Below are 22,836 nucleotides of genomic sequence, written 5' to 3' on the forward strand. Positions count from 1 at the left end.
TCGTGGGCACAGGGGAAACCGGCCAAGCATCTACCAATGTCCCTTTCCTCCTGGGCACCCAGGTGGGCTATATTTCCCAGACTCCTTTGCAATCAGGTATGGTCACATGACTGAATTCTGGCCAATGGGAAGTGGGTGGAAGCCCACCGATGAAACACTCCTGCACAAGCGTCCACTCTCTTTCCCACCAACTGGCTGAATGAACAGCTTCTGGGGACACAGAGAAGAGCAAAATCTAGACAGAGGCTGGGAGGGAAGGAGGCTGGATCCCTGTATCACTGCTCACAAGAGAGACACCCAGGAGAGCCACCATACCAGCAACCCCTGTACTGGGCTGAGAGAGAAATAACTTTTCTTTGGACCACTGAAATTCGGGGGGTTGTTAGAGCTGTTAGTCTTCCCTGATTAACTCTGAGGTTGTCCCTCACTCCCGCCCAGCACCCTTCAAAGAACCCAGCCCAGTCACCCGAAGTTACCCAGCAGAGAACTGACATCTTCCACGGGAGTCGCCGACAGTGAGAGTGACGGGCCCTTCCGGCACCTGCCGCCCGGCCCCACCCCATGCTTCGTGAGACTCTGCACTTGAAGACGCTCAAAGCTCATGTTTTCAGAGCTGATAATTCTCACGAAGAGAATGCTCTCTGTTTCTGTGACCTGGAAGCAGTGATAATATGAACTGCATTCCTTGGAGTGCCAAGAAAAGTGTTAAGTCTCTCCTATCACTATGGAAAAATGACAAATTTGGGACTTTCTCTATTTTTAGTTGCTAACATATGCATTTCTGGAAACTCTTATTTAATACCAAAAGAAATATTTCCATATTGAATTTCAATAGTGCAATATGCTGTTTTTGTATAGTATTAAAAGATCTGGTACATAGAGATCTGTAAAGTTATATAATCCCCACTGGCTCTCACTCTGATGATGCTCCTCCAGGGCGCGAGTTCTAAGTGGATTGGCAAGACTTTGTATCATGATTCCCCTCCCAGACTTCGAGGGCCGCACTGGGGGTTTCAGGGATGGGTGAGTATCAGTAACCAAAGATACTAGCTTGAGAAAAAGCTAGTATATTTTTAAATGATAATAGTTAATTTTTAATTCAAATATAGTCAGTTAACAGTATTGTATCAATTTCTGGTGTACAGCATAGTGTTTCGGTCATGCATACACGTATGTATATATTTGTTTACAAATAGGTACATATTTGTTATAGTTTACTACAAGATGTTGAATATAGTTCCCTGTGCTCTACAGCAGAAATTTGTTCTTTATCTACTTTATATATTATTAGTTAGTATCTGCAAATCTCAGACTCCCAGTTTATCACTTCTCCCATTCTTTCCCTGCTGGCAGCCATACGTTTATTTTCTGTCTGTGAGTCTGTTTCTGTTTTGTAAATAAATTCAAGTGCCTTTTTTTTTAGACGCCACATAAAAGTGATAGCAAATGGTATTTTTTTTTTCTCTTTCTGGCTTACTTCACTTAGACTGATGATCTCCATGTCCCATGTTGCTGCAAATGGCATTATTTTATTCTTTTTATGGCTGAGTAGTATTCCACTGTATAAATATACCACAACTTCTTTATCCAGTCATCTGTCAATGAACATTTAAGTTGTTTCCATGTCTTAGCTATTGTAAATAGTGCTGCTGTGAGCATTGGGGTGCGTGTATCTTTTCGAATTAGAGTTCCCTCCAGATATATGTAGGAGTGCTGAATCATATGGTAGGTCTATTTTCAGTTTTTTTTCATACTGTTTTCCATAATGGCTGCTCCAAAACATTCCCAATAATAGTTAAATGCTTAACCACTTAGAAGCCTTGGGACTTTAACCAAAGAGAACAGAGTGACAACTTACACAGAAAAGCTCTTGAAGGGGCAGATTAAATCCTAAGCACAAGGGAAAAACAGTATGTGTTGTGGACAATTTCCCTTGATTCTTCAGAAAATTCTCGGAATGTTCTAAGTATATACATGTTTCGGGGTGACTGTTCCAGCAGATGCTCACCTCAGTACCACCTGTGTATTTACTTCTCTTCTTTGCTCCTAAAGATACAGAACGAACTGAAACTGGAGGAGATGGACAAGGTGTCCCTTGAGTGTCAGTAAGTGAACAAAATTTTTAAAAATTCTGTTATGGCTTGGAATTACTTGATATATGCTGTTGGCAACTGGCACTTTATATTTAAAATACTATTTTTTTCTTTTTCTTTTTAACCAGAGCAGGACATTAAGTTCCTAGTGGAACTTAGAGTTTTGGTCTCAGACTTTCAGCAGAAGCCCTTGTCTAAAGAGAGGCACCAAACTGTGAGGTAGAATATGCTTAGAGCTGCCCCCAACCCGACCTGGTGAACTCAGCCCACCCCTGATTTCAAGGTCACAGGAGGAGGAAGGAGCCGACAGGAGAAGTGGACGCTGAAGTTTCTCACCCCGAAACAGCTCAGAACCGAGGGAGGCAAGAACCCTGAACCTGAACAGGAGACTGGAGTTTGCTTAAGAATTAACTGGATTTGTGAATACCTGAAAATAAAATTGTGCGTTAACAATTAGAAGCGATCATAAAAACTCTGGATGGACCTGGGATGTCATTTGAGAGGAGGGTACTTCCTCTTAGCGGGTGAGGAGGAGCAGCGGTGAGAAAAGTAAGGTTTCCGCGCACGTTCCTGAGTCCAGCTCATTCGGTCAAATGGCCACATACCTGAGTGCTGGCATTCTAGTAAGTGAGGCGGACTGGCTGCAAAAATCACGGTGCTAACACTTTTAAATTTCCTTTTTTAAGAAAGAGTGAATCACAATCCCTCCCCTCAGGTCCTGTGAGGCGTCCTCTTTTTCCAAAGGCATCCAAGAGCTTCTAGTCCAAAGGCCAAGGTTACTGCTAGTGTGCTTCAAACAAGAAGTCATTTTCCCACACTTTCCAAATCCTCAAATGGTAAATAGTGAAGGCATGGAAACACAAGGTAGACCAGCGTTCGCCGTCGCCACAGCAGCCCTCCAGTCCGGAGCAGCTCTTCCTGGGGAGCTGTACTTCCATCATGTGTCAGTAAAGAACGTGGCTTTAGGGAAGCCAAGAGTAAGACATGAAGAAACCTCCCAGATGTACTTACCACACACACAGGTGACAAAAATTACACCACACGCGGACATAGAAAACAAGCTACAGTTACCAAAGAGGGGAGGGCGGGGGGGGATAAACTAGGAGTTTGGGATTAACAGGTAACACATTACTATGTGTAAAACAGATAAACAACAAGGGCCTACTGTAGAGCACAGGGAACTCTATTCAGTGTCTTGTAATAACATACAATGGAAAAGAATCTGAAAAGAAAAAATGTATATGTATGTATATTTATAACTGAATCGCTTTGCTGTCCACCTGCGACTAACATTGTAAATCAACTACATTTCAATAAAAAAAATTAACTTTAAAAAATTACACTACAAAATGGGGGGGGGGAATGATTCCAATGAATAAACCAAAAACATTAAGGCACATTTTATAGAAACAAAGTCGTAATGGCAATACTTGTAAACAGTTAACCATCAACACAGAGGAAGGTGGAAAAGGTGCAAGGTCCTTTATCATGATGGAGAGAAACACATAAAATAATGCCAAAATTACGGACTGGATAATCAGAATGTACAGAAAATATCAGAGAGCCAAGGAAGAGAAGAGAGGTCAAGATTCAGTCTCCTCTGGGGACACAGCGCAGAGTAAGTGCCACAGGGAGGAGGGGTGTCAGAAATGCCCCGCAGTGCAGAGGAAGCCCCCGCGCCTGCTGGAGAAAGTCTAGAAGGAGCCTGATATGGAAACACTAGCAGTAGAACAAGGAAACCCATGTGAGTATCCACCCCCATTTTTTTTTCTGGTCCATAAATTCCCCAGTCTAGGAGAAGCAAAAGATTGGAGCAGCAACACGAGTGGAGCTGCCTCCTGGTTACCGCAATGAGGGGACCTTTCCATGCTCTAGCACGGTACTTGGTACAAAATCGATTTCCTCCCCTTGAGTCTGATTTTGAAACAGAGCAGGACCCCGTGGGGTCTTCCCTCGTGCAGATCCTTTCCATGTCCTCCATTTCTTGTTCGTAGGACAGAGGCTTCCTTCAGCCTCCTTGACCTTCCCTGAGTTCCCAGGGGCAACTTCACCAGGGCAGGAAGGGAACGCAGAGGGAGGAGCAGTCAGGAAACAACAGTGCAGCCTTGGGCAGGGTCCTGGTTCCTCCCCAAGGAACATACCTAACTGTATCTCTGAGACCTTCTGCAGGAACTAAGGCCCCCACTCATGTGGAGGATGGCAACTTCAGGCTGAGCACAAGGCTCCTGGAGCACAGCCCTGTTACCTCCCCACCAGCCAATCAGAAGAAACACACCCGGCAGGCCCCACCCCAAATTTTGCCTGTAAAAACTTTTCCCCAAAAACCGTCGGGAAGTTTGGGCTTTTTGAGCACAAGCCACCCGTTCTCCTAGTCTGGCCCTGCAATCAACCTTTCTCTGCTCGAAACTCCAACATTCTGGTTTATTTGGCCTCATTGGCTCAGGAATTTTTGTTTGGTAATGATTTCATTTCAAGCACTGAGGATCACAGTGGTGCAACCCAAGCCCCAGGCAGCATTAGAATAAAGCCTGAATCCTGATCTCAAGTGTGTGGGGGGCGAAGGTTGATGTAATGACCAACATGATTTGGGTGTTCAGACTTGGGATCTGAGGAACCAATCAAAGACTTAACCAAAAGCCTTAAGAGAAATTTAATGTCCACCCTGAACTGTAACAAAAGACAGATAATAAACAAATAGAGCAAAAACTTGTCTATCCAGAGGTCTAAACCCAAAAACATCCAAACAACAGAATTAGTAGTCTTAAAAGGATTTTTTAAATAATCATCTATTATTTTTAAGCATTCCAATTTTCCATCAGGGTGGCACTTGATAATGGTGGAGCTTCCCAGCAGTGAAGTGCCCCAGTCCAGGTACCAAGGACAAGAGGCTATTTATTCCACCTTGTGAACATCACGTAGGTTTTGTGAACAAAGGGCATTTCTACTCAGCAGAAGATAATCCTGCAAAGGGTAAATTTGCACCCCCCCAAAAAAAGGATGGAGTAACAATGTAAACACATGCTGACCCTGCAAGGTTTTTCACAGGAGCTGCCTACTGCCTGTTCTTGCTTCTGCAGATGCTCCTGGCAGCCCAGAAAGAACCCAGAATTCACCTTCAACAGCCTCCAGCTGCTCACAGCCCCTCTGCCTCATCTCAGTCACTGGAGCCAATAACGGACCACAGCAGAGGTGGGGGCTGAGAGCCTGGCCATTTCTGCCCATCACTGGACCACTCCAAAGGCAATGTCTGCTCCAGAGCTCCCAGTGGGCTGGTCAAACTGTCCAGTCTGCACCCCGGCTGAGGCCATCTCTGCCGAATCCTGCTTCATCCTCTTTTTCTCCTTCTCTGGAGCGCCCCTCCCCCTCAAGTAAACTTCGCGCCTTCCTCATTCCATCCTAACATCTGCTTCCCAGGGGACCCAACTAACACGATGCTCCTAGAACCAACACCAGGGAAGAGTGACTCCCCACGCCCCAACACGAAGATCAACTTTCAAGAAATTAAAATTTCATCAGTTCCCACTACTCGTGTTATTTGGCCACTTCAAAGGAAATAAACAAGGATCGCAAATTTTAACCCTCAGTGCGTGAATGGATGATTGAAATGTTATTGTAACTATGACACAAAATAATTAGGATCGTATGTAACATGTGACTTTTACATTTTCAGGTAAATTGAAATACTTTCATTTGATGCAAAAATTATACTTGAAAAAATCCTTCACTTTATTTATATCATATCAATCAAAAGGTTTTCTAAGACTTAGACATTGTAATACTGTAAAATGTGTTTAAGAGAAAAAACCTGAGAGGGCACTATGCTAAGTGAAAGAAATCAGATAGAGAAAGACAAATACTGTATGATTTCACTTAAATGTGGAATCTCAAAAAAGCCAAAGCCATAGGAACCCAGAGTAGAGTGGTGGCTGCCAGGGGCTGGAGGTGAGGGAAATGCAGAGCTGTTGGTCAAAGGGTCCAAAGGTCCAGTTATAAGACGAATACGTTCTGGGATCTAACGGACAGCATGATCACTATAGTTAACAACACCGTACTGTGTACTCAAAGTTCCTAGGAGAGTAGATCTTCAATATTCTCACCACAAAGGGGAAACAAAAAGAATTTTGTGCAGGGATGGAGATACTAACTAGCTCTATTAATCACTTTGCAACATACATGTAGCAAATCACCACGCAGTACACCTTAAACTTGGCACAATGTTAAATATCAATTATATCTAAATAAAGCTGCGGAAAATGACAAAAATACAAAAACAACTTGTGTCACTTTCTCTTATCACAGCCACATTTCTTCATCGGGCATGCCTTATGTCACCGAAGGTGTTTTGCTTTGTCTTTATTATTAATCCATTTTATTTGAACTGTGCTGAGATCAAAATCACTTTGCAAAAATGACTGTAAACCGGAGAAAGCAGAAGCACCAGAGCCCTGCCTTACTTTGTGTTTTCTTTATATTGATCTACAGTATTGTGTTAGTGTCAAGTGTCCAGCAAAGTAATTCAGTTATGTATGTATATTCAGATTCTTTTTCATTATAAGTTATTACGAGATATTGAATATAGTTCCCTGTGCTATAAAGTAAATCCTTGGTGTTTAATTTCGCTTTTAAGGAATAAAGTAACGGGTTTTTTTAAGTCCTATTATTGAATATATGTGAATTTTCCATTCCTAAAGATGAAGGAGTAAGAGCAGAGCATATTGTTTAAATTATTCAGAAGATAAAAATATCTTCCCTCTTTGGGTCTGTTTTCTTTCTTGATGCCTTTGTTCACAGCTAATATTGCCTATTTTATGTATAATTCTTCCAGGACAGCCTTCCCTGAAGGTCAAATAGGAAACTCACCCATCATCTCTAGTCTCACCTGCAGGCTTTAGACCCCTTTTGTAACGTGTCATGAAATAGGTAAATTGACGTAACCTTTTTTTCAAATAATCATGGAAGTAAGAGTTTGAATTGCGGGCTTTTTCAAGCAACATTAAGTCATGAAAATTTGACTTACTTTTGACTGTCACCTTAGGCGCACACTTTTCAGTTCTGATGATAAAACTCAAACATAAAGACACTTTAAACTTGGATTTGAAAACAAAGGATACAAGAATCACATGGCTAGAGTTACATATTTCTGTCAGCCTCAAACTCAGTTGGCGTAATAATACCACAGTCGTAAAATGTTATGGGGCTAATTTGGAGGCCATATAAATTGGTGTCATTGCTTATTTTTGGATATTGATAACAGCAGCATATTAGCAGTTAAGGTATAATGCAAATGAACGTACTTTCCGGAAAATCCACAAAGAGCCACTAGAAAATTAATAGCCGTGCTTCGGTTCAATTTGTTTACTTTTTAAAAGTGCATTTTCAGAAGTACCACATACTCTCGATTAAGCAAAACACAACCAGGATTTTAATTTAACCCTGGGATTCGATCTTTAAAATTAAAAGAAAAAAAAATTCTCTGCTATTTACAGTCCCTGCTTTGGGATAAATCCCAACATCTGGATACCAGAATCAGAGCCGCAAAATCCAGGAAGACACGTGTGCAATTTTATGCCTGCAAACCCACTGCTTTTTAGGGTAAAACGACAAGGGAGGCGCTTTCTCCCTCACTTCTTACTTCACGAAAACTTGAGGGGTGTTTTCCAAATGTACCTGGAGTAAGAAACCATATTGTATAACCAGGCCGGCGTCTGCACCTACACATATGTAACTAACATGGAAGATTTCCGAAAGAATGCTCTTCCTCCCCATGTGCCTCACGCCTTGATAGTTTCCACTCTCCCGTTCCATCCCATTGCCTTTTGTTAAGACTGGCCCTGACCCACTTCCTTCCACAACTGGCTCGTGACCTGTAGTTTGAGAACCAGGGCTTCAGAGCCTCGCTGTAGAAGGCTGGTCCCCGGAAGTGCAGCACCTCAAGGCCCCCCGGGGGCCCCAGGTGACTCCCGTGCACAGTCAGGTCTGAGAAGCCTGATTCAGATATCAAGCTGCAGAATGAACTGGACTGAGACCAAGAACGTGCCTCGAAACAAGCTTTGTTCAAAGAAGCCCTGTCTTGCCGCTGACTTCAAGAGGCCATGCGTTTTCCAGCGGGATAGTTAGGTGCAAATGAAAACTCATTTTCAGTTTCATCAACTGCATCCAGGGGGGTTTCCATCGCCAGCACCTGGGATCTCTGGGCCTCCGGGGCCGGAGCACGTGGGGTGCTGGGTTTTCTTCAACAGATCTGTGAGCATACAAGTGTGTGTGTGTGCATGTGAGTGTGTGCCTGCACACTTACACTCGGGGGGAAATCTGTGACATTCACCAAATTTTTAAAGAGTTCTAAGATTCAAAAAAGTTAACATGAGCTAACAAGCTATGAAAAGACATAGAGGAAGCTTGAATGCATACCAGTAAAGTGAAAAAAAGCCAATTGAAAAAGGCTTGATGCTGTACGATTCCAACTATAGGACATTCTGGAAACCACAAAGCTATGGAGACAGTAGAAAGATCAGTGGTTGCCAGGGGCAGGGTGGGGGCGGGGGGAGAGGAGGAATGGGTGAGCAGAGCATAGAGGATTTTTAGGGCACTGAAACTACTCTTTATGGTACTTAATGGTAGAAACATGTTACTGCACTATTTTCCAAGTCCACAGAATGGACAAGATTCTATGTTTACATCAGCATTCCCACCAACAAGAGGGACCTGATGTAAGCTGTGGACTCTGGGTAATGATGATGAGTCAATGCAGGTTTACCAACTGTTGACAAATGGACCGCAAGAGTGGGGGAGACTGACAGTGGGAGGGGCTGTGGGTGTGTGCGGCGAGACGGCATATGGGAAACCTCTGTACTTTTGCACAATTTTGCTGTGCAACTAAAACCGTTCTAAAAAATAAAAACTTTAATTATATATACAAAACTATATACAGAAAAGTTAAGACACACTGCCCTTAAGAACACATTCTCTCGTCTGCAAATTGGCTGTGTGGTTATAACCACACCTACAAAGAGGAAGAATGAAGGGTAAAACGTTGGCGAACACTGAACTGGGCCGTTATGTCCCAGAACAGAACAAAGGCCCTGTGTGGCTCTTGCTTCCTTGGGGCCCCTGCTTATTTAATTCAAGCAGCAACTATATGTTAAGCATCTCCCAGGCACAAGGTACCATAAGAGACACAAAGCTGAGTATGTGATCACCGGAGATAATGTATAGTCTAGCAAGCAGATAAAACAGGCACTGACAAATGACAAGGACCCAATGTCAAGACTGGGAGGACAGAAAAATAAAAGCAACGGGCCAGCAGAGCATGGAGGAGGAGAGTCAGTTCCCTGGCGAGTGGGCACCCAGAGCAAGGGTAGAAACACTGAGACAGGGACCCCCGCTGTTTCCAACCATGACCTCATCCGGTTGGTCTGCCCCACGTTGATTGGTGTGCCCAGGCTAGTTGGTGAACATTTTGCTTATCTACCCTCCAGGGGGAACGAGCAGAAAACACTGCTGCCAAGTTAGGCTGGGTTCATTTTGCACAGAACGCAGAACTCCCCATGCAAGGGGATCTGCACTGCTGTGCGCTTTCTGTGGACACTGAACGACTTTCTTGGTGGCTTTTAAAATAAATGTATTTTATTTTATTTCTATTAAACAAGAGATATAGAAGACCAGGAAATACACAAAAGAGCAAGAAAAATAGGAATGTTCTAAGTTTAAAAGCTAGGGAAAGATAGCAAAGCAAGATATCAATAGGTGCAAGCAAATAAAAACATTTATTTTCTGAAGGTAAAATTTTACAGGCAGAATAAACATCAAAACCAATCAGGGATAAAAAAAATTGTGATACACACACACAGGCACACACACACACAATGGAATACTACTCAGTCATAAAAAAGAATGAAATCATGCCATTTGCAGCAACATGGATGGACCTAGAGATTGTTATTCTAAGTAAAGTTAAATCAGAAAGAAAAATAAAAATATCATATGTTATCATTTATACGTGGAATCTAAAAAAATGATACAAATGAACTTATTTATGAAACAGAAACAGACTCACAGACTTGGAAGACAAACTCATAGTTATAAGGGGGAAGCAGGTGGGAAGGGATAAATTGGGAATTTGGGATTGCAGATACACACTGCTATATAAAATAAACAACCGGATCCTACGGTACAGCACAGGGTACTATATTTAATATCTTGTAATAACCTGTAATGAAAAAGAATGTACATATATAACTGAATCACTATGCTGTACACCAGAAACTAACACAACATTGTAAACTGACTATACTTCAATAAATTAAAAATATAGATACCTCTTAAATGAAAAAAAATATGACATTGCTCAGGGTTAATATCATTAAAATAAAATGTATACAAGTTTTTGAGCACTAAACCTTCTAAATCCTAAGTGGAAAGAGCTGCCTTGCACAAGCTATCTGCACTTATCTATTCTCCCTTTTGGACTGGAAGCCACGCCAATATGGCTTTTGTCCACTTCATGCAAATCACTCTTCCCAAGGTCACCAATGACCCCCACGTTGCCAAGGGTGGTGGTCTTCCTCTCCGCGCACCTGGCACCCTCTCTGTTCCTCAACCCACCAGCTCCTCCTCTCAGCCCTCTGCAGGGCCAATCACAGAGCCCAGGAAATGTGCTGGCCTTTTGAAACCCAAGTCCAAATAATGTTCTCCAAACCCTTACACATGTGACTAGGATATTCAGAGCTGTGCTGCAGAACCATGCAGCCTCCAGTGTAGACGGGAAAAAAAAAATCAGCTGCTTTGAGATTTACCATAAGGTGAGGTTAATACTTAATAATTATTCATCATCTAAGCAAGCGCCACAGAAACACCTCAGGGGTTTATTAACATGCAGTTCTCTGAGTCCAACCCGAATCTCCTGGAGAAGCAGCTTCGGAGGAGAGTCCAGGAATCTGCATTTTGATTTGATCTCCAGGATACCTTTAGAGAACCACCTCTGGAGGAAACGGCCCCAGAGGGGCTCTAGGTCAAGCACAAAGGACTCCTCACCATTCTCCAGGGACGTGATCTCAACCTCCTCCAACCCCCATTTACACCTTCTGGTAAAGCTGGTGCCCTCCCTGAACGCGAGTGTCACTGAATCCTAACAAGGAGTTGCCAGTTTGTGGGGAGCACACTGTTAGGCCCCCCTGCATGCACCCTGAGCATAATCCCCAGCAGGTGACCGAGCTCAGTCCCCAGAGGCACAGGAAGCCAGGAGGGAGGGACAGAAAGCACAGCCCTCCTCCAGCAAACCTCACCTAAGAGGCCTGCAGGCAAGACGGTCAGATGTTAGATGGCTCCACAATTTTACCTTATCAAATATCTTGATATTTTAAAATTATCTTCTGCTTATAAAACTAATATGCATTGGTGGGAATTATAGCAAATTTGCTCATCTGTGTTTAATTAAATGCTACCATCCTACAGAAAAATGAAAGTGCAAAAAATCAACTTGCAGCTGTAAACAGCCAGAGCCGCCAGGCTGGTGGGGATGTGCTAACCCCACTGGAATCTGATCAAAGCTGATTTATTGAGGAAAAAACAGGCAGTGCATCAAGCAGGCTTACATCATCTTCACAGTACACAGATTGGGGAGGAAAACTCTGGCCTCTATTGAGCATATCCTCTAAAGGATAAACTTTCTACCTTCCTAGGAAGCAGAATCACTGTAAATCAGGTTTGCAAATATGTGCAAAATACTTAAAACTCAATAGGTCCTTTGTCGCTCAGGTAGGAGCGCGGCAGTGAGATCCACCTTCTCCATGGGGATGGGGTAAGTCACCGCCCGCCACAGAAGCCGCCGAACCCCGTACTCGGGAGGCAGATCACGCACTTCCGCATCTGCTTCGTGTTACTTTGAAAGCACCCTGCTCATCTGCTGGGTTCTCAGGCTTCCCAGTGACCTCGTGCTTAATGCCGGCTACTTCTGAAATCTCTTTCAGACCCTTCCTTCTATGAAACACAAACAGAGTTTAAGTTTAGAATCTTTTATAGTCAGAAATATTTACCATTACTTCCAGAGAGGCAACCACGGAACCATGTGGGAAAGAAGTCATTTCAGCAGTTCAGTTCTCAACAAATACTGACCCTATTATCTTTCCAGTTCTTTCCAGAATATTCCCTCTTCTTCCTTCTCCCCTTCTACTGCTATGATCAAAATATGCTCATATAGAATATTACATATTAATAATATAGTGGTATATTATACAATTGCTTTAGTTTTTAATAATATAACATATTGCTGTATTATTAACATTAATAATGTATTAATTATAATGTATTTTATATATAAATGTTAATAATATATTATTGGTAACACATATTAATAGTACAAGAATATTATATAATTACTATAACATATAAATGATAGCAAAATATAATATATGGCATTATGCATTATAATAGATAATTAACATGATATTAATGACATTACAATACATGAATAATAATATGTAATGTGATAATAAGTGTTTAATAAGTGCTTTAAAAGCATTAACTCTAATTTAACCCCCATGACTCTATGAAGCAGGTGCACTATTTACCCAATCTTACAGCTGAGGCAAGTGATAAGAAATGGAGCCAAGCATCAAACCAAGACCATCTGGCCCCAAGACACTCATAAAAATGAGCAAAAGATATTAAAGTTAAAGGGAAAAAGAACAGGATGGAGGGGATCATAATTAGAAACAAATCCGGAGTAAGGCAGTTTTTCAGTCCTTCTCCACATGTGGAAGCAACTAGAATCCAGAACAGAGAAACTGTTTACCCCGTGGTCCAGCATCTGTGACTAAACCTGATACAAAACCTTGGGGGGCAAGAGCTGGACATCAGCTAGAAGTGGACACCAGAATGGAACCGGGCTTCCTCCCCTGGAGAACAGGGAGTCACTGTCAGTGCAGTGACAAACTCCAGCCATTTCTAGCTGCAGTGGCAGGAGAGCTGGACCTGGGAGCCATCAGGCCAGCAGAGCACATTGCATGTTCCACCTAGAATAACCAGCAAGGTGTGACACCCGCAGGAGGACCCTGGGGACCGCCAGGCTTTCTCCAGAAAGAAGTAATGCTGGCTGAGCACAGGGCTGTGAGAGGGACGAGGTAGGGTGGACGAGCTAGGGGGTGGGGGAGATCCTGGGCCATGCTGTGTACAAAACATGCGTTTGGAAGCATGTGACCTGTGCCCTGGATGGCAGGTGCTGTGTCTTTATGGTCTCTTATTCCCACACCCACATTCCCAACACGTTGTGAGTACGTGGAAGGCTTTGATAAATGTTTGATGAATGAATGAATGAATGAATGAATGAACAAATGAGTCAGAGACATGTTCCTTGTTGCAAAAGGGTACAGTGGAGCCATTCACAGAGCTAAAGGCAGGTGAGTGTACTCAACTTAGAAATGACTAGAGCTGCTGCCTGGACATCACCTGATCAGAGCTGGCTCCCACCCACCTTAGCAGCTAGACCAGCACTGGCTCAAGTGACTGCTAACATTAACAATTTGCTGCGGCATAGAATAGTGTACAATTAGAAGGCATCTCCCCAAATGCAATTCTACCCTAAGCCCCACAATGTGATCTTCCCTTTTTCATTCAGTATCTTAAGTTCTCTATTGCTCCTTACACAATAGGATAGGTAATACCATGCCATTTAAAGAATAAGAAGCAAGCATTCTTGCACGTACTTGTCAGCCCACAACCGGCAATACCATGACCTCAGAAGCCTCCTGAGCCCCCACGAAAGCTCTCCCCTCTCCCACAAAGCAAGTCCTATTCTGAATTATATACATATTGTGCCTTTGTTCTTCTTTTTGCCACATATGTGTGTGTCGCTGAACAACATATGTTCTTTTGTTGTGCTTCCTTTTGATCTTTATATGCAGAATCATACTGTTTATTCTTCTGTGACTTTTTTTTTCACTCAACCTTGAGAATCATCCACACTGATGCACAGACACAGGTAGACGCTGGTAGTTTTTTTCACTGCTGTATAGTATTCCATGGAAGGACTAGACCATAATTAACTTAGACATTCTCAGTGGGCATATGGGTTTCTCTAGTTTTTTGCTTATGCATATTTCCTGGTTCCCATTTGCAGCAGGGATGGAACTACTGGAGCCCAGGGTGGGCCCATCATTCAGTAGGCAATGCCAAATGGGTACCAAAGCACAACTGGCATTGTACCAACTTAACAGTCCCACCAGTGTGGAGGAGAGGACCTTCTGTGCCACATCCAAACCTCCATGCTAGGTACTGCCATTATCTGTATATTATCATTATTATTATTACTTCCCTTATCCCCTAACCACCTCCCAAAGCAACCAGCCAGCCTGCCCCACATATGTACTCATCCCCTCTGATGTGGTCATGGTGTGTTTCAGATGTGTACATACCCATGAAATGTACACGATGCTGTGTGAGAAGTAATTTCCTAACAGCATGCATTTCCTGTATGTAAATAGTACTGTGCCAGACAGCTCATTCTGGTGTTTCTGGTTGTTTATTTGTTTTTTTTTTTAACTCAAGTATAGTTGATTTACAGTGTTGCGTTAGTTTCTGGTGTACAGCATAGTGATTCGGTTATACACACACATATATATATTCCTTTTTCATGTTCTTCTTCATTGTAAGTTATTACAAGTTACTGAATATAGTTCCCTGTGCTGTACATACACAGTAGGACCTGGTTGCTTCTCTATTTTGTATAAAGTAGTTTGTATCTGCTCATCCCAAACTCCTGAGCACCTTCTGTTTTAGATTTTCTTTCACTCAACTCAATATTTTTTAAGACATGCTGACAGTGCTCCATATGTATTAGAGACAGAACAATACTGCATCTTTGAGATGGATCTGTTACTCTCATTTTACAGACCACGAGCATTCACCAGAGCTAAGCACTCAGCAGGGGCTGGGTGTATTACCTATAATAACTCACTGAATTCTCATGCTGACCCCAGGAAGCAGGTGCTTTCAATTCAGACAAGAGGAAACCCAGGCAGAGAGACGGAGGACCCGGTACAAGATCCCCGAGTTAGTAAATGATAGAGCAGAATTCAAATCGAGTCCTCGTACGTCAGCACCCTCACTCTTATCCACAGCATGAACCTAGCTAAGAGCAAGCGGCTCAGAGATTTGCGAACTAGCCTCCCCAAGCCACACAGCTGGTGATCCACGGGGTGGAACTAAAATTCAGACTGTTCCCCTCTCAGTCCTCGCCTGGGCAGTTCCGACACATGTAGCTGGTGAACTGGCAAAGGGAACTACTACAAAATGTGCTCATCGGGCAAAATGCACAAGATGTCACAACTCTTTAAAGCTGGAAACTTGACTCATCTGCTCACCCTCTTCATCTGGACAATGTGAGACCATGAAGCTATCAAAGTGGACCTCTTATGAGGAAATGCAATGATGCAAATTGAGAATGAGAATTCATGACCAAAATCCTTGTCAAATCCTAATAAAACGGATTTGCTAGTCTTCTTTCCCTTCTCAGGAGACGAGTCTGGGTCCACCCCTGGTGGTGAAAGGCACTACCCTTCAGCGGAGCAGAGCACGGTCACATGCCCTGAGCAGCTAAGAGCACAGTCGTGGGACACTTACCATAATTTCTACTATAAGAAAGTGCTTGGAAGGGCCAGCAAAGACAGACAAGTCAAAATGTGCTTAATGACTTACTATTACCACCAACAGAGAATAAGCTAAAAAATGTTTTTAAGGTTCTACTCATTTTCTTTGTAAATCAATTGCCACAACTGCTATATTATTTAAATCAAAAATATCATTATATTTCATATTTACCATCCTTCCTTTTTAAAGCTCTACCTATAAAAGTCACTTGTTCTAGCAGAAAAGAACTATGGGAAATTATGCAGAATACACTTCTTAAATACAAAAGGAACATTTCTTTCGTCCAGATTGGTCTATGGACAAATGTCAGGGATGCTAAACTCTTTATGGCGATCTCCCTGCACACCTGCGATGGGAAGCCACTTCCGTGGCGAATTCAAATCCTTTCCAGATGAGAAAAACATTTCTGTAGCAACGAGCCAAAGACAAACTCTTCCATTATCTACATTAACATGTCAAGTGCGACCGGTCCTGTGTCATTTGTAAGAACTTCCTCTCCCAGAAGTAAAAGCTGCATTCCTCAGCCCAGAACCAGAAACTTCTCAGCACAGAAAATCTACCGAAGAAATTCCCCAAATCGGGGCTTTTAAGGGAACGGTGGAAGGCAATCTATTTTTGCTGACTTCCTTGTCAAGGACACCAGTTTCATACATGGGAAAAAAACGAAGTCCAGGAAGAATTATGCAAATTCCAGTAGGTGGGGCTTGATAGATGTACAAAGGAAACAAATGTCTTTACTAGAATTCTCTCTACCTCTAAGTCAACATCAGCGATTGGCACCTGGACTCTAAACTGGCAGTTCATCTCCAAGAGACACAGAAGCAATCTGAGTCTAGATTTGTTTTGAAGAAACTCTCAGGGTCACATTTCTCAAAATTATCCTTCGCTTCTATTTCTGTTAACTGATATGAGGACAATCAGATAAATCAGATTTGAAAACATAGCTCACTCCTGAGATCAAATACAGGACGTTTGCACTAAACACATTTTCAGGACTACGTTTCTCAGCTTTGCCTGGCTGTTTGCACTTGATGAATTAACTTAAAAATCTTTGATAATTTCCTGCTGACTTGATCTTATCCTTCTGGTTGGTTAGGAACAAAATTCCAGTCAAAGAGGATTTCAGTTGTCACCACTCAGACTCTGAGGAACAGAAGATATTTCTTGTATCACCTTCCCTCCCCGACAGCTTTTATTTACGTCCTGCTGCTTCAAGGTCAACAAAGACTAAAAGGAGAACGCCCCCTCCCCCCATCTGTGTGCCGCACAGACACACTTACCAAAGGTGTCCCAGATAGTTCTGAAGAACCCTTATCACAGCCACAGGACGTCCCACTTGCATTTTTGTAGACATGACTACCAAGCCCCAATAAACCATCACACAGAAATCAAACGATGGTGTCCCCAGAGGCTCTGCCTCTCTCTGTCCCTGGATGAAATTCAGAACCCTCCACGGCCCTGGGACTCCCTGTATTTCTGACACTGCAGGAGCTCCCACGAATTTTAAAGGATGCATTTAAACTCATTACATCTAATGCCATTTTCAAAGCAATTAAATATATATGAATATGAGCTGCACATGGTACATAACACTTACCAAATATACTGCTTTTAAAATGTGTGAATGTGTGTGTGAGTGTGTGTGTGTGTGATTTCGGAGGGCATTTTATGTTCTAGTCCCCCCGCAAAAAGGTAAACTTCTCAATACCATAAACTTTCCTCTCCTTTAATAAGCCACTTCTCATTTTCAATAAATGTTTTAGGTAAAGCATATAAATTAGGGAAACCTCCCAGGCCATGTGGGGAAATGAATTAATACAGGGAAAGTCAAACACTGGCAGTGGAGTGAGTCAGCTGGACCAGCGTGGACGGCAGAGCCCATCAGCACGGGTGCACACAGCCTGTCTGGATTATGCAGCCCAAGCCCCAACTTCTTCTGCAACTTTTATTTGGGTCAAGTATCCGAAAACCATCACTTCATTTCCTCCTGGTGGCTGTGACCACGTGGACATACAGTACTGAGGGGCTTCCCTGCGGGCAGGAGGTCCTTGGCAGGAGCCCCACTTCCCCATTCTCTCACATCCAGAGCGCCCCGCCCGCTGGGAAGGGCTGTCACTGAGCAGGTGTGAAGCGACAAGGCGCCGAAGTGTCGGCATGCCCCGATAAATTGATGGCGGAGCGTCAGAAACCCCATCGCTCACCCTCCCGTCTCTTCCTAGGTCACCCGGGAAGCATGAAGGAGACGGAATTAGGACAGAAGTTGGAGACTTTGGATGTGGTTTTAGATGTAAACTTGGGGGTCAGCGATCTTTTGTCTGCAAAGACCCAGAGAGTCAATACTGTCAGCTTTGAGCCATGTGGTCTCTGTTGAGATGACTCAACTTGCCAGGACAGTGTGAAGGCAGCCCTAGACAGTATGTGATGAGACTGGGCGATGAAATCTAAATTTTGTATCATTTGCATGCTTTAGGAAACATTAGTCTTCCTTTGATTTTTTTTCAACCAATGAAAAACATGAAGACCATCTTCTTAGCTCCAGGACTGTATAAAAACAAGACTGTATTGGCCCGCGGCTGTGGTTGGCTGAGCCCTGCATTCACCAAGAGCGAGGCAGGTGTCTGTGGAAACCAGCGCAGGGGGAAGCCAGGGGTAGCTTCCTGGCTGAGATGGAACCTACCTTGATATGAGCTGCTGGGTCCGGGACAGTCTGAATCATGTCCCTCAGGAGGCCAACTGAGTCAGCATCCGCTCAGAACCTGAGTCAGCTGGGAGACACAAAGGGGCAAGACAAACAGTAATAAACAACCACGTTTCTGTTTTGTTTTCCATTAGAACTGAACACAGCACACCCATGGTGAAATAATCCCAGGTTCCACATTTAAATGTTTGTCTTTAGATATGCATAGTAAATGAAGTGACTAGGAAACCCTCTCCTCCCCTGTTGGGACTATCACTTACTTTTAGTCCCCCAAACCCTAATATGACAGGCCCCCCAAAATCCAAGTCAAATACAGTTCACACACATCATTTTACATGGGCAGCATCTTTGAGTGATTGTTTAAAGGAAGAAACGAGACCCCCAAAATGAAACATTTTCTATTATATTGAGAGAATTGGACTTTTGAAGTTTCTATCAAAGCTAATGCCTTCTACACATCTTTCAGCTTCATAATTAAGCTCTTAATAAAAAGCACAACTACTGTACACTGAGTGCTTAAGTGGCAGCCCCTGGGCTGAGGACACCATACACATTTCTCATTTGACCCTGACTGCCACTCTGAGCCTTCTCATTCCCATTGTCCAGTTGGGGACATGGACACCCAGGGAGGTCACTCATTTGTCCAGGATCCCCCGGTTAATGAGCAACAGAGACAGGATTCAAGTCAGACTGGCCTGACTCTAAGAAATTTTGGCTTGACATAATTAACAGGTTTTACCCAGTATTTTGAAGATATTTTAATTCATTTAAATTTAAAGGTGCCCATACTCTAGGGATAAATACTTCATCCAATATATTCCTTAATTCAGATTCTAAACCAGTGTGTTCTGGTTCTTGTCTGTCTGCCCCACCCCATCTCCACCTCCCACCCCCGCCCCCACCCTGCACTATCCCCACCAGGGCTGACCCCTGCCGGCTGCCTCAGCTGAGCTCCGGTTAGGTTTGATCAATGCGACACCATCTGGAGATCAGGGAGCAAGAGGAGAGAAGGACAGGGCTATTTCTTCCCTACACCTTCCCTCCACCCACGGGAGGCTCCCTCCATGTTTGGCCACAATCTGGATTCCCTGGTGACCTCCCCCATCCTCAGGACCCACCCCCAGGGCTCCGGGCTCCAGTGACCACTCCCCAACCAGTCTTTGGTTCTCTGTAGATCTTAGCCACCAGTTGTTGTTTTCTGGCACTGAAAATACCTCTTCTAATTTATATTTTTTAAGGTATCATCACTTTTTCTCAATTAACTATTATTTTTTTGGTGTTTTCTGTTTCTTCTTCGTAAATCTAGCCCATGCCTCTTAGCAGGAGTAAACCGCAAGATAAAAATACACATCTTCACTACAGGACTGCAGACACAAAGGCTGACTCTCAGGTTTGTTGCCGAACACCTGCTCCCAGGGACATGCTCGAGCACTCGCAGGCATCCCAGGTACCTCTGTGTTCTGGGCTTTTCCACCCTCTTACGGTGCAAACACACCCACTTCCAAAGTAGACGGGCTTCTCAGGGGGGCCTTCAGCTCCAGGTCTGTGTGCTGCCATGGGGTCCGCCCAAGATCAGGGGAGCTTGGCTGGCCCAGACAATGGCAAACCTGGGACCTTAGACATTACTATAGTGAAATTTCTCAATTTTGGGAAGTGTGCAATTTTTCCCCCTAAGTCTAAAAGCAAGTCCTTTGGGGGGGATAATAGTCGTTAAAAATGCAAAAGGAATGAAACACTGTCTTGAAACTGCACTGAGTAGCTGCTGGAGGTAACCCGGCTTCTGGCGCACTGGTGAGAGGAGAGGCTGAGAGGAGGGGGCCCGGCCAAAGGTCTCCGGGAACCCGCTCCTCTGGCAGGGGTGGAATCCTTCAACTCCCCCAAGACGGCCTCCCCAGGAGAGCAGCAGTCACCTCAGAAAACACCACTCTGCTCCCAGGGTCACCAGGCTCCATCCTGGAGCCTTCCTGACAAACAAGAAGCCCCCCCACCCACCACTGCAGGAGCCCACGCTCAGGAGCAGACACTCTTCCCGTAGGCTTCAGCATCTCCCTGGGACAGCGCCCCCTGCACACACGTGCCGCGGCCCGTCGCCCGCGCTCAAGCTCGTCCCCTCCCCTCAGACCCCGGCCGACGTAATGGCAGCCCCTATCCCGAGAACGCCACTGAAGCCTCAGCCCTGACCTTGAAAGAACCAGAAGCTTGCCCTCCCTGCCTCTGGGAACCCAGTCCCCCGTCCCAGCACAGCCACACGGCAGAGGCCCGCGCTGGGTGCCCGGGGGACACCAGCACCACGTGCCAGGCCTCCGAGGGAGCCATCCTGGACGTTCCAGAGGGGCTGTCTCTCCGATGACCACAGCCCCTGCCGATCTCAAAAGAAGCAGAACTGTCCGGCTGAGTCCGCTCAGCCCACAGGGTTACAAGGAACAAGTCGGTTGTTCTGTTAGGTTACTCGGTGGGGGACAGCTCATTGCACACACAGATAATCGAAACTCCATGTGTTCCAGGTACAGAGAGAAGACAGAGACCAAGCAGCTGATGTTTTACTGTCACACTGTGGTAGATCAAGTGATGGTTCAAGGTCTCCACTCCTCCCTGCGTCCACGCTTTTTGCTGTGTGACTGTGGTTCCTCTCACTGAAGAGGCGGAGTCCACTGCCCTAGACCTCATTCGGGGGCTGGCCACGGGACTCGCTGCATCCCACCGATCTCAGCAGAAGGGCAGTGTGTCGGTTCCCAGCCGAAGCTTCCAGAGGCATCAAGTGCTTCCACCTGCAGCTTTCCACCCCCGTGGGAACACGCTCAGGCTCGTGTGCTGAGGATGAGGGGCACGCGGAGCAAAGCCCAGCCACCCAGTCTCCCCAGTCAGGACCACTCTAGATGGTCCACCTGAGGGTCCAACAGATTCCAGGCATGGGAGAGAGACAGCAAAACCTAAAACTGTCCAGGCAAGGTCAACCTGAGACCGACCCACAGGCTCAAGAGCTAACAAATGCTTCTTGTTTTAGGGGAAATTTTTCTGTCTTTTTTTTAACTGAAGTATAGTTGATTTACAATGTTGCATTAGTTTCTGCTGTACAGCATAGTGACTCAGTTATACATATATATGTATATTTTTCATATTCTTTTTCATTATCTGTTACTACACGTTATTGAATATAGTTCCCTGTGCTAAACAGGAGGGGACCTTGCTGTTCAAATGCTACTTGTTTTAAACCGCTGGGATTTGAGATATATTGTTACACAGCATTTCTGTGACAGTAAATCACTGATATACATTCCATGCTCTTAATAACCAGGTTACCAAGATGCCCCTTGAAACTTTCCCAGCTAGAGAGATGAAAGGAGACTCCACCAGGGCTTTCAAAGGAAACCAACTTCATCCCAATCCACAAACCAACCATTTCCATCCATCTAAGAGACATGATTTCAAACCCCGTTCCCGCCCTCAGAATGAGTTTGGAAAAACTAAAAAGTAACTGAGAAACTTCTACCAGAGGACTCTGGGATTCTCAGAGCCCTTCCCAGGGGCGGCTGACTTCTCACTTCACATGGTGGGACCCTGCCAGCCTGCTGGGGATTCCAAATGCAATGAAATGGGTTCGACATTCGGGATATCCAAGGCCACAGAAACATCACAGAAGTTACCAAGGCCATTCAGTCTGTAACCAAGTAAGACATAAACTTAATAACGACTGTTTATGTCTCGCATCTTTTATGGGGAAGTTTGGGATATTTTAAATGCCTAAAGATGAAACTGCAGGGAAGGGCACGTATAGATTCCAGATGCAACACAGTCCCACCCCTCAAGGGATGGAGATGGGGAAACAGTTCATACAGATACCGAGAGCTCAGTTCTGGGAGCAGGCAGCCAGTGGCAGAGCCAAACGAGGGGTGAGGGGAATACTTAGACCAGGGAGAGAGCGGGCTCACACGGAAAGCCAAGGAGGTGCCGCCAAGGAGTCCTGAAGATCAAGAGGCATGTGGGTTGCAGGAAGGCAGGGAAGCAGGAACAAAAGTTCCTCCCAGCTCCCCCATCTCAGGGAGTCAGAGCATGTGACCCTAACCCACCGCCACCACCAGGATCACTGTCAACCCAAGGGATTCATCAGCCATGCAGTGTGAATGGTGCTGCCAATCTCCAAACCACACCCCCTTAGAGGCAACGCACCTAAATCTCAGGAGGACGGAAGCTCTACCATCCTTCCCACGCCTCCTCCCTCCACAAATGCCCTCTACCGTCTCTGCGGGCAGCTGGAGCCTGCTCTTTTTTGTCATTTGAGAGGTATTCTGTGGACTTTTGAAGAGCACTTCTAACTTACTTTTATGTTTCTAATGATCATTTCTCAAATATTCAGTCTTTGATGAATGAAGGACATGATGCTTTTATGTCACTGTGGTAGCTTTT

General features: G+C 44.5%; 1 protein-coding gene across 4 annotated transcripts in view; it reads right to left on the bottom strand.

Annotated features, from left to right (window-relative positions):
• The window catches only part of ERG (ETS transcription factor ERG), a 247,546-nt gene that overhangs the window by 151,231 nt on the left and 73,479 nt on the right, over positions 1-22,836 (bottom strand). For all 4 annotated transcript variants that reach the window (XM_072969239.1, XM_072969246.1, XM_072969242.1 and 1 more), the window contains one exon: positions 18,412-18,499. In XM_072969239.1, coding sequence (XP_072825340.1) covers positions 18,412-18,450 — 39 coding nt within the window. In that variant the 5' untranslated portion in view covers positions 18,451-18,499. The remainder of the gene's footprint in view (positions 1-18,411; positions 18,500-22,836) is intronic.

The sequence above is a fragment of the Vicugna pacos genome, chromosome 1, assembly GCF_048564905.1.
Source record: "Vicugna pacos chromosome 1, VicPac4, whole genome shotgun sequence".
NCBI lineage: Eukaryota > Metazoa > Chordata > Mammalia > Artiodactyla > Camelidae > Vicugna > Vicugna pacos.